Raw genomic sequence first — 15,753 nt, forward strand, 5'->3', positions numbered from 1 at the left:
AGAAACAGAGTGAACCCGTATGGCTTGTTTGGAAAGTTTTCTAGGAAAAAGCATCTTTTCTCTAAAAGGAAGACAGCACGGCATTGGTTTGGAAAACTGCCTCAGAATAAACCACCAGACTTCTTGTGGCATGTCTGGCAGAACCAAACACAGCATATCAGCACAAACACCTCACACCAAATGTTAGCACGGCTGCAGATTGGGCTTGTTTCATAACCACAGGATCTGGACTCCTTGCAGTCATTGAGTTGATCATGAACTCTGTATACCATAGGTGTCAAACTCTGGCCCGCGGGCCAAATTTGGCCCGCAGCCTAATTACATTTGGCCCGCGAAGCCATACCAAATTACTATTAGAGCTGGCCTACTGGTATTATACAGCTAATATATATATTGTTTAGTATTAAGCTTTGCTTGTTCCATATTCAGTTTTTCAGAAAAACGTGTTTGAGTCCATAAGAAAAGATTCATTCTTATATCTGGAGGAATAAATATCTTTCAATAAATATTAACGTTAGCCCGCGACTTTGTTCCAGTTTTGAATTTTGGCCCACTGTGTATTTGAGTTTGACACCCCTGCTGTATACCAAAGTTTTCTGAAGTCAATTGTGAAGCCATCTGTCTGACTGAAATTGGTCATACAACTGGAGAGTGAGCCCAACATATAACACAATGGCTGACAAAAGAAAATAATAAAGGTGTTGCAATGTCACAGTCAAAGTCTGGAATTCAATCTGATCACAGTTTTCCAATGAGACCTTAAGAGAGCTGTGAATAAAATGATGCCCCGCAAACCTTTATTATTGCTTCAAACTATTCCTATAAAAGGTGCTACTGAATCATGGGGTGCATTCAGTTTTTCACACACAGTTTCTACATTTACTTAAATAATGGCACAATGTAATACATCATGTTTTGTTGTTCAATTCAAGCTGTATTAATTTAAATTTAAGACCTACGAATGACTAATTCCTTTTTTGCAATATCCTGAGATGTAAAACCTTAGAAAAGGGGGCGGATATACTTTCTTTTCACCATGAAAAAAAAAAAACGTTTTCTTTTTGTATCACAACTGAGATTCTTGATCCCTTTTAAAGCCCCTTTAGGTAAATTTGTGATATGTACAAGTTTTATTTGACCTGAGGTTGCAGTCCAACAAACAGGACTGTGAATATCCAATGTAAATGTGGAGAATCAATGCAAGATGTCCTGTTTTCTCAGAGTGATATAAAACTCTCAGGAATTCTGTTCAAGTATATTTCATTTAATGTTTGGCAAGGAAAAAAATGTAAAGACCACAAGGGAAAGTGCAGTTTGACAAAGAGAACAAAAGAGCACTGTCCTATAAAGTTTGACGTAGTTCTCATAAGCATGGCAAACTGACTATCTGGTGCTTTGCCAATGGTATTAACATGTATGGGTTCCATACATTCACTCCGCACACATCTGGAAAATGTTAAAGAGGCCCACTATGTCAAGTTGCTATAGCCTCCTGCGCCTTCACTTGTCCTCAGCTACGAAAAAATAACAAAAAAAAGTACAGAACCAGTATGTGATTGGAAATTTCTGAATGAAAAAAAGAGACTTAAATAAATACACTGTGAACTGAAGATAATCAATGGGCCCATGCCCTGACTTAACAGTGCCTATTCGCTCCCTGATGGAAAGTTAAAGAATTATCTGTGGATGGTTCTTTTGTTGTGCCTGCAACCTTACCAAACACTGGTAGTGTCATGGTGTTCTGTTAGACCTGTTAGTCATGGAGGGTTAAGTTAAGGCCCTTTTAATCCTGCATTAATTTAGCACTCTATTTTTCTTTATATTTACAAAACATATTATCAGCAAACATTAGACTAAAGCTTTGTAAAACTCCTGGAATTTGAAACCACACTGCAGACTCCCACGTCACCAGACTTTCTTGTGATTGCTTCCAAATTCATAATCCAGACTTTGAGCAAAGGCTATTGTTGTTTTAAACTATCTTATACTTATAAATGACTTGGTTTTAAAGCGAGGGCCTGAATATTACATTTAAAAATCCACTGTGGTGGTGAACAGAGGGGATATTGCCCCCCAAAAATGTGCTATTGTGGATCTGATTGTATAGTTTTAGATTTAAAAAACAAAAAGCAAATTTTCTAGCTGCATTACAGTACTAGAGCCAGATTTTCGCATTCCCTGTTGTTGCTGTTTTTTGGTCCAATGCGGCATCCGTAACCTGCGACAGCCGGTGACGTTGCGGCCGAGGAGTTCCTGGTAATCCAAACATCGACGAAGCGACATCCATAGTCGTTTATCAATAACATATTCCTCATAACCGAGTTGATCGATCAACATAATGGCTGCTCAGAAGATAAACGAAGCGCACGAGCACATAGCTAAAGCGGAGAAATGGTGAGCCAAGACAAAAACGATTATTTCCTGCTCTGTAGTTTTACTACTCACGTTAGCTAGCTGTAAGGCCACTGTGTGTTTTCTGTTGAAAGGTTATGCGGATTATAGTTGTATGTAATTATAGTTGTATTATTTGTTTATTATTTGTTCCTCGTGGTGTGTTTACAGCTTAAAAACGAGTCTGACAAAGTGGAAGCCTGACTTTGACAGTGCTGCATCAGAATACGCCAAAGCAGGTAAAACACGAAACGACACTATTGCTTAAAACTGGAGTGTTTTTTTTATCATTATATTAAAAATATATAATTTTACAGTGAGCTAACCTCTGTGCTTTGTTTCTAGCTGTGTGCTTCAAGAATGCCAAGCAGTATGAACAAGCAAAGGATGCTTATCTGAAGGAAGCTGAGTACCACACAGAAAACAAAACGTATCCTTTCCTGATCAAAGGAAAGGCACAAGTCTGTATATATTCTGTGCAATCGCTAGCCACTTTGTTAGCGGCTCTTTAAAGCAAACCTCTAATTAGCCAATCGGACAACAGAAACACAAAGCGTGCAGGCAGTGTAGGGTGTAACCGTTTTTAACCCTGCACCCTGGATCCTGTTATAGCTGGGTCCAGGGTACCTGTTTATCGCAGATTTAACAATGTACCATAGTTATTCTCATTAGGGGTGTAGCAACTCTGGAACCAAGACCAGAAAAACTCTTATATTATATTGTGTAGAAATATTTAAATGTCATCAGTTTATAATGAAAGAATTAAGTGACAAGATTTGTGTCTAACTAATTATTTGTATTTTGTTATTCAACCTCTTAAGGAAAACTAAGATTTGAGCTAAAACCAAGCCCTCAAACCCTGGTAAAACAAATCTGGCTTCGAAGAATTGTTACACCCCTGATTCTGATGGGTTTTCATTTCATGAGCACTTTATACGTTGGCATGGATTCATTTTGCCTTGTGTCAAAAATCGAAGGAGGTCTTAATCCAACAGAGCACCTCTGGGACAAAGTTGAACAGTAGAATTGCATTTGTAAGGTGCTGCCCAGAAATTTGTAACAACTGTAATCCTGCTGTGTCTTCAAGGACCCAAACCTCTGAGGAAGATTTCTAGCAACTTGTTGATTTTTGCTAAGAAGAGTTAAAGCAGCTTAGAAGACTAAATGGGCTCCATTGTGGCTCAAACTATGTGTAACTAAATCAGTGGCTGCAGAGTGTTTGCAATTTTCAGGAACAAATATCAAAAATGAGAATTAGCTTTCTTTCATATATGATTGTTTCTGATATGCATTTGTGTTTTAGACAAACAAAGATGTCACTTTAGACTGTGGGAAGTTTGTATCAGGGGTTTAACATTTTATTAATGGAGAATGTAATCTACTGATTTATTGGTAAGCCATATATTTGTTAGTATGACACAGTTTCGCTCTTATTTGGCTGATTCCTTAGCTTGTCCTTCAGGCTTTTTCATGCTGCAAAGTAAGTATCATGCTTAATAACCTGTAATATTGAAGTGGCTGCAAACTTGGAAACACCTGTTTGATTCAAACTCTTTTCTTCCTCAGGGCTATTGAACAGGCTGGTATGATGATGAAGGTGAGTGTAGCCACTCTAAAACCACACAGTGAAGTCATAATAAAGCAGATGGAGATAATGATTCAGTAGCACAATTGTAACTCTGCTGTGTTTGCACTGCATCAGGAACAAAAGAAAATGCCAGAGGCCATCCAGTACATAGAGAAAGCCTGCATGATGTACATGGAGAACGGGACACCGGACACTGCTGCCATGGCTCTGGACCGGGCTGGAAAGTAAAAATAATACCTTAATTTACTCTGCTGATCAGTGCTGACCGGTTAAGCATATTTTTTTCATTGGAATGGAGATATGAATGTATTTGATAAACACCTTTCAGAAGTCTGCCTGATAACTGATTAATAAGAAAGTTCATCTTATTTATATGCACCATACATTCACTGCCAAAGTACAAGTGGTTTAGCTATTGGATGAATAGGTTTGTTGGGTTCTTTAGTAATTAAAAAGATGCAATGAGAATATAATTAAGAACAGGATAATTGTAGCATTATATTTATGTCCACAGCTAACTAAAAGCTAAATTTTCACTGTGATAAAGTGCTGCAGAAATTTAAGGAAACTCTTAATTCTAATTCTGTAGCTCAGCCGTCCCCAGACTTAAGACAGAGCCTTACCATTTTAAAATATGAACGTTTTCTATGGATCTCCCAAACCTTTAAACACACTATCACATCACACAAGGCTAACACAAGAATTTAAAGGGTTTTTTTTGTGTGTTTTAATTATTAATTTGAGCTTCTGCATTAGCAGCTTTATTTCTGGCACCATCTTCATGTTAGTTTTTTCTACTATTGATTTTTCAGGATCAAAATAGATCAGAAAATTAATCATCTAATTTTGAAATTTCACAACATTGATTTATTCATTCTATATCTTTTTAAAAATGATTTCTAAATATCTAATGGCAGTTTTAAAGTAAATAATATAAAACCGATTTCTTGTAAATCACTTCATGGCCCACCTGCAGCTCCTTTGCAGCCCACCTGGGAGCTATGACCCACATTTTGGGAATCACTGGTATAGCTAATATGCAGAATTTTAATATTTGTTTATTTGATCCATTTTGTCACCTCACAATGGAGCAGTGTTAGATAGGCTGAAGATCATTTTAACTATTAACATTATAAGCTGCCAGCTGCTGGTTATGGCACAAGTCTGATCGCTTTATTGTGATGAGAATTAATGCTTGCATTGTTACTGCCATTATGCATATTTACGTGCTGTTTATTATACTTACGTTACCTTTTTATTCTCAGAAACTGACTTTCAATTCTAACAAAAAATACTCCGACTGAAAAAGAGTGTTTCTTAAAACACATTTTTCCTCCTCAGACTGATAGAGCCTATAAACCTGGAGAAAGCTGTGGACTTGTATCAGAAGGCAGCAGGTGTATTTGAGGTATGGATATCAACAAAGATTTAATAATTTAGCTTATTAAACGGGGGGGGGGGTTCAGTCAGCTGTTTTATCCTTTTTTGTGTTTTGTAGAATGAGGATCGCCTACGTCAGGCAGTAGAACTGCTGGGAAAAGCCTCCAGACTTCTGGTCAGGTTAAAAAGGTAAAGGGAAATAATGGTGGATGGGATGTTAACACTCATCTTTGGTTTTACACATATATATTACCAAGGATCAGATATGGTAACCTTGAAGGCTGGGCTTGGTAAATGAATTTCCTTTGGTTTCTCTTCTTGCCTGTTTGATATATTTCATGTCAGTGATGTGTTTGTAAACCTGCTCCTCATCAGCCTTTTTCTGGCCTTTCTAACCAGGCTGGACGAAGCGGCAGTCGCCCTGCAGAAAGAGAAGAACATGTACAAAGAGATCGAGAACTTCCCGATGTGCTTCAAGGTGGCTCAGCTGTTTGTTTTTATATCATTTACATCTTTTTTGCACAGTTTATCAGCAGTGCAACAATCAGGTTTCCATTGTAGGCAATGTTGTGGTGTTTCTCTTAATCTGGTTTATCTTCTCTGTCTTTAAGTCAATCCCGTTTTTAAGACAACTTTCTTTTCATTGTCTGCTCCTCATAAAGCAGTGGTTTGAAGAGCAGGCGGGTGGGACAGCCGTGCTCATAGCCAGCACTGTGCACCTGAAACGATCATATAAGAGATTTCCTTTTTTAATTTTTTCATATCATTCAAATCATGTTTTTTTTCTTCCTTAGAAAACAACTGCTCAAGTACTGGTTCATCTTCACAGAGGCGACTACGTAGCAGCTGATAAATGTGTCAGAGAAAGTTACAGGTAAGCCAATTCACCTACACTTCATTGCCATCTGTATTATGAAGTTAGAAGAGGCTAAAGTCTCCTCGAGCCAGCCTGGCAGGAAAATATTCTGCATCCTCATCAAAACATCAAAGAACAGAGAAAGAACCGGCACGCTTCTTATTTTGTTTGACCCTTGATGTCACATTCATGGTGTAACGCTGCTGCCACTTACTTTAAAGATGGTTACATGATGTACTGCTTGATCTCCTCCAGCCTGCCTGGCTATAGTGGAAGCGAAGATTGTGTTGCCATGGAGACGTTACTTCAGGGCTATGATGAGCAGGATGAGGACCAGGTCTATCGCGTGTGTAACTCACCTCTGCTGAAGTACATGGACAATGATGTGAGTACTAAGGTTTCATTGTTGTGGTTTGTGATTATGGTAGACTTCTGGCCCCGTTGTGATAATGCAGCGATAATGCAGCGAAAACTAATTTTAGACATTGTATTCATGATTGCAGGTTTTTCTCTGTTACCTTAGATATATAATTAATAGCCTTTACAGAGTGAGGTGGAAAATAATGAATGTCCTCAGCTATCACTGTTCCACACAGTGTTTTAACCATCTGTAAAGCAATCCAAGGCTTAATACCTGTCTTAAGGCTGAAAATTCCCCCCACACCACACATGAGTTGGTGCCCTGGTTCCAGATGAGTTGGAGAAAGTTTCTTTGAGAACATCAAGATGGTGTCCAGTTTTTCTTATTTCAATTTAACATGTTTTTTTTTTTGAAAAGATGACACAAAATGTCAAATTTTGACCTATGTGCTACTGTGAAGGGTGCTTCCAATAATTCCTTCTACCAGATCCAGGGTTATTGCTACTGTGTCTCATCTACTCTGTAGATACAGGGTTACCCCCAAATCTTTCTGAAAACCTATGCCATATGATCCAGTAACTACACACTGGATCAACGCAGACTGCAGCAGCTGTGATTGAACCACTCAGTTTGAATGATTCAAGCTACTTCAGCTGCCATAGTTTGAATCAGCAGGAAGAGAGAAACCCCGCCACCAGGTGGTGTTTTGGTGGTGAAATTGCAGAATAGGGGAGCCAAGCAGCACATAAGTATAAATGCTCTCACCTCCTTGGAGGAGTTGATTATATTAATGCTTCATTTAACACACTTAATACTTTATCAGCTTTAATTAACAACTTCAAACCAACTTCTAGCTCACTGCTGTTACCTTTCGTCCAATACTTTTGCTTGCTCCTTCATACTCCAACAGCTACTCGGTGTTTCAAGATATATTTCCACTCATTCTGTAAGGCAGACATTTTAGCTGTCTTTGTAGTATGTTAGGCTTTAGTTTAGTTGTTTAAAGTATTCGGTTATTCACTTTTTTGATTGTTAGCTATCTGTTTGAAATGTAGTCTGTTTCTACATTCTAACCATCCATCTCTTACATCAAATCTGAACAGGTCAGAAATATTTCTAATTAAACTTCTGTATTTTAGAAGATTAAAGATGCAGCAGGAACAGCTGTCATGGTCCAGGTGGGATTTACATTATTATCCCTCTTAGGTGATGTTAAAATCACCTAAGATGAAAGATGAAAATAAATCCTGTGTGGACTTAGATGTTATATACTGACAACTTCATTAGGACTGTGTTGATTTGTTGTGGATGGATTAGATTAACAGCTGTCATTAGATTTTGATTTAAACGATGCCATATTTCAACACTGCCAAAGGAGAAAATGTGTTTTGTTATTCGTTTTAAAATAGCTGATTAAAGCATAAATATTGAGGGGCTTTAAATCTGACGGCTAATGACAACCCCCCCCCCCTCCCCTGCACAGTATGCCAAACTGGCTATTTCCCTGAGGGTACCTGGAGGAGGAGGAGGAAAGAAGAAGAAAGCTGCTGCTGCTCCACAGGGTGGTGCTAGTGGGGCACCAGCTCCAGAGGAAGAGGAGGATGACTATGAAGGCGGGCTGTGTTAGCCTTCAGCCTCCAGAGCACCGACTCTACCATCTGCTGCCACCAGTACACCCTCTGTGTATGAGTTAAACAACCTCTGAGCTCTGAAATCCTGATTGGTGGCTTTCTGATCTTAAATGTGCAAAAAAAAAAAACAAAGGATAAGAAAAAAATACATTTAAAAACCCCAAACAGTTCAGTAGGTGTTGGCGTCAACCTGAGTTTGAACAACCTTTTTATTTTGTGTAATCTCTCGAGGTGGATCCTCAGCCTGTTGTATGTACATGTTCTATTATTTCTCGTCTCTTGTGAAGCTGTAAATTTTGCTGTTATTGTTTGCGGGTAGAGTGTAAAATTACTATAGGTATATTCAAATCACACAAAGACTTGATCAGTGTATAGGTGTTTATTTGTACAGAGTTAATTTATTCAGTATTCATGACTACAGCCTGAAAATGTTACTGGAGCAAAATGCAATCAGATTGTTATAATGCATGTTTGCAATAACGGAATGATTAAATAAAATCAAATCTATGATAAATCTGTCGATATTAAAGCTTAAGAATGGGTCACACTGTCATCTTCAGCATCAGCTCTCTCTACTTTTTTGTGAATAAGACACAATGCAGCTTGTAGCCAGCTGTAGACTGTTTTCCTGTCTACCTCCAGCTCTGTGTTACCTTATAATAAAATAGTCATTGCTGTGTCTTTATTTCTTAATTTCCTCTAAAATTAAAGATAGTATACTAATAAAAAGGGGACCATTCAGTGAAGATTTCAGGGCTGTAAATGTGAAAAGCCCACGATAAGTACAATATCACCTAAATGCCAATAATATAAAACAATATCACTACTAAAGGGATTGTTTACATTTTTTAATTTGTGCTGTTGCTGACTTATTGTATATTCCTCAAAGTCATATCTTCAAACTTTGCACATGCATCAATAAACATTTCCGTTGTGTGGCATTTTATGGTCTCTGTACATTTTCTTAAATGAATTAGCAAACAGATTTTCCATATCAGCGAGTCTAACAGCGGCTGCAGATGTCTGCACCAAAATGGCTCACAGACATGTAATGACTGTGTAGCTTCCTAAGACCTATTTATCTTTGATGAGGCTAATGCTTTCTCCCTGTTAAGCGATATTTAATGTATACCCATTCATGCTCTTTTTGTGATGCCTCTCATACTGAATGACTCCAGTGCATCTGTGCATTAGGTGGATCAAAGCTGGACTTGAGTGGAAAACAAATTAGCAGAAAAAAGTAAGAAGTTGTTTCATGTGTGGGTTATTAGAACAGAGTCTTGTGCATCGGACTTGAAAAATATTCTTAATTAAATTGAACTTTCATCACGATATGACTTAGTCAGTTTTGAGCTGATATACAGATTCCCAATTTAATAATTAAATACCGCTGACAAATCATTTTTTTCTAGGACTTAGTCCTTTTTAGTTTCTAGGTCTTTATATTTTCAATCGCATTCACCCTCCTTTCTCCAAATTATGGATTCTACAGGTGTTAAAACATGATGAAGCAAAACCTCAAATTAAAAAAGATAAGAGACTCAAGGAATCTTCCCACAAATGCAAACCTAATATTTCCACACTCAAACCACTTACGCATGAAACATTTTCTATTAGCTAGATTTTGTTTTTCTCCTCATCAAACTTCTGTTTTTCTCTGCACAGCACCACATGCATAGAATGTGCATACAAGCATAAATAATCCATATGCAACTGAAATATGAACTTTCAGCTTTAATTCAAGAGGTTCAACAAAAGAATCGCTTTAACTTTTCAGGAACTGTTCCCCGTGGTTTCAGTATAAAATATTTTTTGCATTCTTGATATCAGATTTCATCTGTATTTAGTTCTTGTTTTCATTCCACAATATGCCAACTGCTTTCAATGAGTGACAAGTCTGAGGGGTTTAGCATCCAGGCTCTTACTATGGAGCTCTACTGTTGTCCAAATGTAGAACGTGCTGAATGTAGTTTGGCATTGTCTTGCTTAAGTGAGAAACGTTTTCCTGAAAGGCAGTATATGTTACTCCATAACCTGTTTATATCATTAACAGATGTTCTAATTACTCATAGTGTACACTAATGTACCCCAAATCATGAATGCCGTTTCCTTAGCAACTGTCTGCTGATAACAAGCTGGATGGCTCCTCTCCCCATGTGCCTGCTGTATGCCGTGTGTGGTCAGACGACGTCATTGCAACATTCATGACCCTGAGAAGTAAGCAGTGTTTCTCAATCTTGTTTATATATAGGTTTCTTCACAGAGCTGTAGCTAGCATTCTTGGATTCAGCAACAAGTTGTGTTTACTGAGAGTGGATGTCGGAAGAACTTAATTGCACTCCAGATTGAGGTCATGGACAGATGGCCGGACATTCTCCTTCAGGATGTTTTGGTAGACAGCAGAATTCATGGTTCCATTTACCACAGCAAGTCTTCCAGGTCCTGAGACATCAAAACAGCCCCACACCATCACACTACCTCCACCGTATTTTACTGTTGGCATGATGTTTCTTTTTTGAATGCTGTGTTAGTTTTACGCCAGACGTAACGGGACTCAAATCTTCAAAAGAGTTCAGCTTCGGAAGATCCCTTCAGTCTTGCGGATCATCGAGATGTTTTCTGGGAAAACTGAGACGAGGTTTATATTCCTTTTGCTCAGCAGTGGGGATTTTTGTCTTGGAGCTCTGCCATGCAGGTCATTTTCATCCAGTGTCTTTCTTATGGTGGAGTCATAAACTCTGACCTTAACTGAGGCTAGTGAGGCCTGCAGTTCTTTGGATGTTGTTCTGGGGTCTTTTGTGAACTCTTGGATGAGTCTTCGCTATACTGTTGGGTTAACTTTGGTCGGCCGGCCACTCCCGCGAAGCATCACCACTGTTCAGTTTTTTCGCCATTTGTGGATAATGGTGCTCACTGAGGTTCACTGGAGTCCCACAGCTTTAGAAATGGCTTTATAAAATTTTACGACTGAAAGATCTTAATTATGTTGTTTCTCATTCTCAGTTCCTGAGTTTTCTTTGGAATGCAGCATGATTTCTGGCTTTTGAGTCCGCTCCATTTTGTCAGGGAAGTCCTATTGAAGTGATTTTTTGATTGAGCACAGGTGTGGCAGTAATCAGGCCTGGGTGTGGTTAGAGATACACCAGAGTTCATTTCTGTTCTAACTGGGGGTGCAGTAGGCAAGACTTGTGTTGTCTTTCTCTAATATTTACATTTGTTTGATGATCTGAAAAATTTAACTGCGACACACACAAAAAGGAGATCAGGAGAAGGACTAACACTTCTCTGTATCTCCATATCTTCTCACTGTACAGTGTGTATAGATACAGAACACATGTACAGTGCCCTTTTGCAGTTTTGCCTTTGCCCACCATTACAGTTAATTGTAAATCAATCAATATGATTAAAGTGGAGACTTTCAGCTCTAATTCAAGGGATTATACAACAATTTTGCACGAGTTGTTTAAGACTTGCAGTCATTTTTATACACAATTTCCCATTAAAATAATGGGACAAACTAACATAAATTTAAAGAATATTTTTTAATACTTGAAAACAAACTCTTTACAGCCGATATCTGCCAGAAGTCTCCACCCTGGAGTTGCTCTGCTACACCTTAACTGCGGCCTCCAGTTGCAAAATTACACTACAAAAAATTGTCTTTGTTTCAAACATCGTGAGTGCACTGTATACTTACCTCTAACACACGTTTCATAAAATATCCTATTATTTAGTCATCTGTCCCATTATTATCTCTTTTCTTTTATCTCCCACTACCCATTTTTACCATGAACTACAGGACTGACATGACACACAATAAAAAAAAAATTATCACAAATCAAAAGAGAGAAACTGATATGCTAAAATAAAATTAAGCAAGAGAAGCTACAATTTAAGGAGGGGGGTTTCCAATCCACGCATGTTGCAGCTTTTCCATCACAATCCTGTTAAAACCCACTGATGTGACCCCCAGATTTACAGACCATCTTCACACACACACAACAGCTGAGTGCAAAAAACGCCACACCTTTCCACATGTTTTATTTGAAGATTTTTGGACATTGCCTTAACATACAAGTTCAATTTTCACATTTCATTCCCCTGCGACCTTTCCCTTTAATGTAACCCCTATGTACAAGTATTGCAAATTAGTCATGGCAATAATTAAGGTTTTCACTCATGCTAAATGTCCTCTAATGCATAGTTTGGACCAAAGGGCTCCAAGTCTCAGCCCTTTGTGTGTTTCTTCTTTGATGACTGGATGCACAGCTGTGGGTGCCAGCGAGGTCCACAAGTCAGAGTCTACCGCCCGAAGCACATTACCCTGATGTAGAAAACCAGACCTCTGCTGCTCTCGACTCAAACCGGCTTGCAGATGATTCAAAATGTTGATGAATGACAAAAAAATGTCAATCTCTGCAGGAAAAAAGTCCTTCTTTAATACAGCTTTTAACTGTGTCACTGTGCAGTAAAACACATTTTATTTCATGCCATTTAAATAGTTCTCATCTTTTCTACAATATCATGTTTTTTAAGATCCACAAAAGCCTACATATTACCGTAACATACAATGATTATCTGTGAAAACAGCTCTTCCTGAGAAAGGTGTGTAGTTCGTAAGAGTTTCAGTTCTTCTCATACAAACAAAATAAGGCAAGTAAAGATTGTCTGGTAATCTTTTGTTTTGCATTTTGTTTCCAGAGTGGCCTCTGACATTTCTTTAAAAAAACAAAAAAAAGTAATCGTGATGTCTGAAAGTCAAATTTCCCTTGCTCCACATTCTTAAAAATCTTATAGGAACGGCAGCTCAGCATTGCACAGTCCCAAAATCCAAACGTTCCAGTTGGAAAAATATGTGATTGTGCTTGTGTGGTCGTTGTTGTCCACTTATTTGTCAGTGGGAAGCCCTTAAAGAGTAATGCTGCAGCCACTTACTGTTTCTCTCCACCTACCATGCGATTTTGAAAATATTAGGGACAGATGTGAAGAGAAATTAGGGACTTTTTGTCTTTTAATTTCAGGAAAATTGCACCTAAACACCTCGAACTGAAAACCGCCTGCTTATTTTATCCACTGGAGGCAAAACCTTTGCAAGATAAATACAGCACCTGGAAATGTGTGCTCAAATTTATTAATTGTGACAGTCAAGGTTGTCATTAATTAGTAAAAAATACCCCAGTTTATAAGTCCAAATAAAAAGGTGTTTCCCTTCGGAGCTAACACTGTATCACTGCCGTCCGAGCTCAGCTGATGAGGATAAAGTTGGCCTTCATTTGCTTTGGAGGCTAAAATAGCTGCTCACACCAACAGAGCGACTATCCAGTGTCTCTGAAAAGATCTGATTCAACTTCATTCATTAAAGTTTCCCTCACTGAGTTTTCTCCCGAGTCCACTTGATCATAGTCTCTGGCGAGCGGTAAAGGAAGATGAGTTTAGAGTACATGTCCTCCTCCAGGTCCAGCTCCCCCGTCTCTCGCACCAGGAAGATATCGGTGCACAGCTTGAGGATGCGGTCCACGTTGGGCAGCTCCTCGAACATGATGGTGTGGGAAATGCCACTGAAGAACTCGCGCACAAACTTGCCGATGACCAAAACCACAGAGGCGTACAGGCCCATGATACTAAACAGGAAGGAGAAGAAGAAAACATTCAGATTTTGGATTCTTTTAAATTCTTATTTCTCTGACTAGAAATCCAAATATAATGTATCAAAAAGGTAAAACATATGATATTTGACAAATGCTGTGAACGATGTACTTCTCTATGATATTCTAAGAAACTAATTTGATTGTTCTGTATCCCAACTGCCAAAGAATGCGGTTAATTTTTGTGAAGAAAAAGTATATGAATCGATCCCACGCTGTCTCATCAGCATCCAGCCGAAACCCCATTTTTGGTCATTTGTCTTTACATTTTGATTTTGTATCATATACACATAAAAAAGAACTGCTGAGATGCACTCATCGAAGCCCAACATTGTGTATTTCCCAACTTAGGCGAATCCTCCCTTTGTTATGCTGCAATAAGCCTAGGCTGCTGGGGGCTTCCCATGATGCACTGCTTCAACTTCACTCAAGAAGGTTCTTGGATGGGAAATCAAACGAACCAAGAACAATTCTAGTTACCTTTTTTTAGATATCTTTAAAAAATGTTTTTCACTTTCGAATAAGAGACCGCCCCCAGTTATGAACAACATTAGGTATTTTATACATGTCAAAGTAACATTCACAAATGTCGCATAGTAGAAATGAATGTAAAATATGTAATATTTCATTTATTGCTGATAAGGGTGTGTCTCGCATGAAAAAAGGGAAATGTGACAATTTGGTAACAAAAGCTCAGTGAAGCAAATATAGTCCACCAACACAGCCTGACTATTCTGTGTCAGTGTCTTTAACTAAACATTCAAACTGGTTTTAAATACATTAAAATAGTCTCATATGAAATGAAATTAATCAGTCAGATTAGTTTCAATCAGTAAGCATCAGTTCCTATCCTTACTTATCTTGTGACTCCTCTCATTATTCTTTATTTCTGCTATAACTGCTATTAACCCACTGGCTGTACAATTTTCAGTAACTTTCATAATATATTTTTTTTACATATAAACACAAACATTTCACTGAAATACACAACAGAATATCACAAACCACGTACCCATATCCAGCTAGAAAGCCCAAACTGGGCGGGCTGACTTGGTCGCTGAATACGAACAGTTCCAGGCCTGCAGACTTTAGATTGGTTAGATTGGTCTTGCTAGGCTCTGTCTGATGGACGATCCACCATTCTTTATCATTGCTGTCATTAGCTCTCTTCAGTTTCACCGTAATGTCATAATATTCTGGGTGACCGTCCGTTTCTACGATAAAGAAATAAAGAAGTTTTGTCAGATAATGTAAATCAGATTTATTTTGGAAAAAAATATACAAAAGCTTTGTCCATCAAAAGTAAGTATATAAATTGATGTTAAAGAAATGTACTCACCCATTAAATAAAATGGCTTATGTACTTTTTGAAAAGCATGAATATGTTTTGATATTTAATAGTCAGAAATTCTAATCTACTACATCTCCTATTGAGATGGAGCATCTTTACTATTATTTTTCTTTACTGTTACCAAATCAAATAACAAGGATGAAAAATTCACATCACTCTAACACTCTGTACACAGTGACAAATACTCGGTCACCTCTGTAAAGGCTTTCAACGGGTTTGGACTCCACATCGCTGGGTGCTCGAACATAGCGAGGGAAAATTTTTGTTAGTGTCCTGCAGGAAAAGAAAAGCTGTAAGTGCTTGCAAGTTAATATTTTATAAATATTATAACAATTCTAATGATTATATTATATTATGGCTTTGTATGTTATAGAGGCGTGCCTTACTAATTGTAAAAATGTTTACTTTTTAACAGATTTGTAAATCCACTTCAGTCTAACAAAGCAAACATCACATATTCACATATTTTTCCCAGAATTCGTCGCTTATAACCAAATCACACCAAACTGTTTATCAATTAAAGAAGTTGTCTTTTTGCACATTTTAATAC

General features: G+C 38.0%; 2 protein-coding genes across 8 annotated transcripts in view; one reads left to right on the top strand and one right to left on the bottom strand.

Moving 5' to 3' along the window:
- Positions 1-2,210: 2,210 nt before the first annotated feature.
- Positions 2,211-9,148, top strand: napgb (N-ethylmaleimide-sensitive factor attachment protein, gamma b). Its single transcript, XM_084911777.1, has 12 exons — positions 2,211-2,394; positions 2,563-2,630; positions 2,737-2,821; positions 3,854-3,871; positions 3,958-3,988; positions 4,094-4,203; positions 5,321-5,387; positions 5,478-5,548; positions 5,759-5,837; positions 6,154-6,233; positions 6,471-6,600; positions 8,060-9,148. Exons 1-12 carry the CDS (start codon positions 2,339-2,341, stop codon positions 8,201-8,203), a joined length of 939 nt encoding a protein of 312 aa, XP_084767903.1. The 5' UTR covers positions 2,211-2,338; the 3' UTR covers positions 8,204-9,148.
- A 3,083-nt stretch (positions 9,149-12,231) lies between these two features.
- The window catches only part of piezo2b (piezo-type mechanosensitive ion channel component 2b), a 91,616-nt gene continuing 88,094 nt past the window's right edge, over positions 12,232-15,753 (bottom strand). For all 7 annotated transcript variants that reach the window (XM_084911756.1, XM_084911757.1, XM_084911760.1 and 4 more), the window contains 3 exons: positions 15,397-15,476; positions 14,865-15,066; positions 12,232-13,828 (listed from right to left, as the gene is read on the bottom strand). In XM_084911756.1, coding sequence (XP_084767882.1) covers positions 13,576-13,828; positions 14,865-15,066; positions 15,397-15,476 — 535 coding nt within the window. In that variant the 3' untranslated portion in view covers positions 12,232-13,575. The remainder of the gene's footprint in view (positions 13,829-14,864; positions 15,067-15,396; positions 15,477-15,753) is intronic.

This window comes from Perissodus microlepis, chromosome 18, assembly GCF_051167445.1.
Source record: "Perissodus microlepis isolate ML-2025 ecotype Zambia chromosome 18, ASM5116744v1, whole genome shotgun sequence".
Classification (NCBI taxonomy): Eukaryota; Metazoa; Chordata; class Actinopteri; order Cichliformes; family Cichlidae; genus Perissodus; species Perissodus microlepis.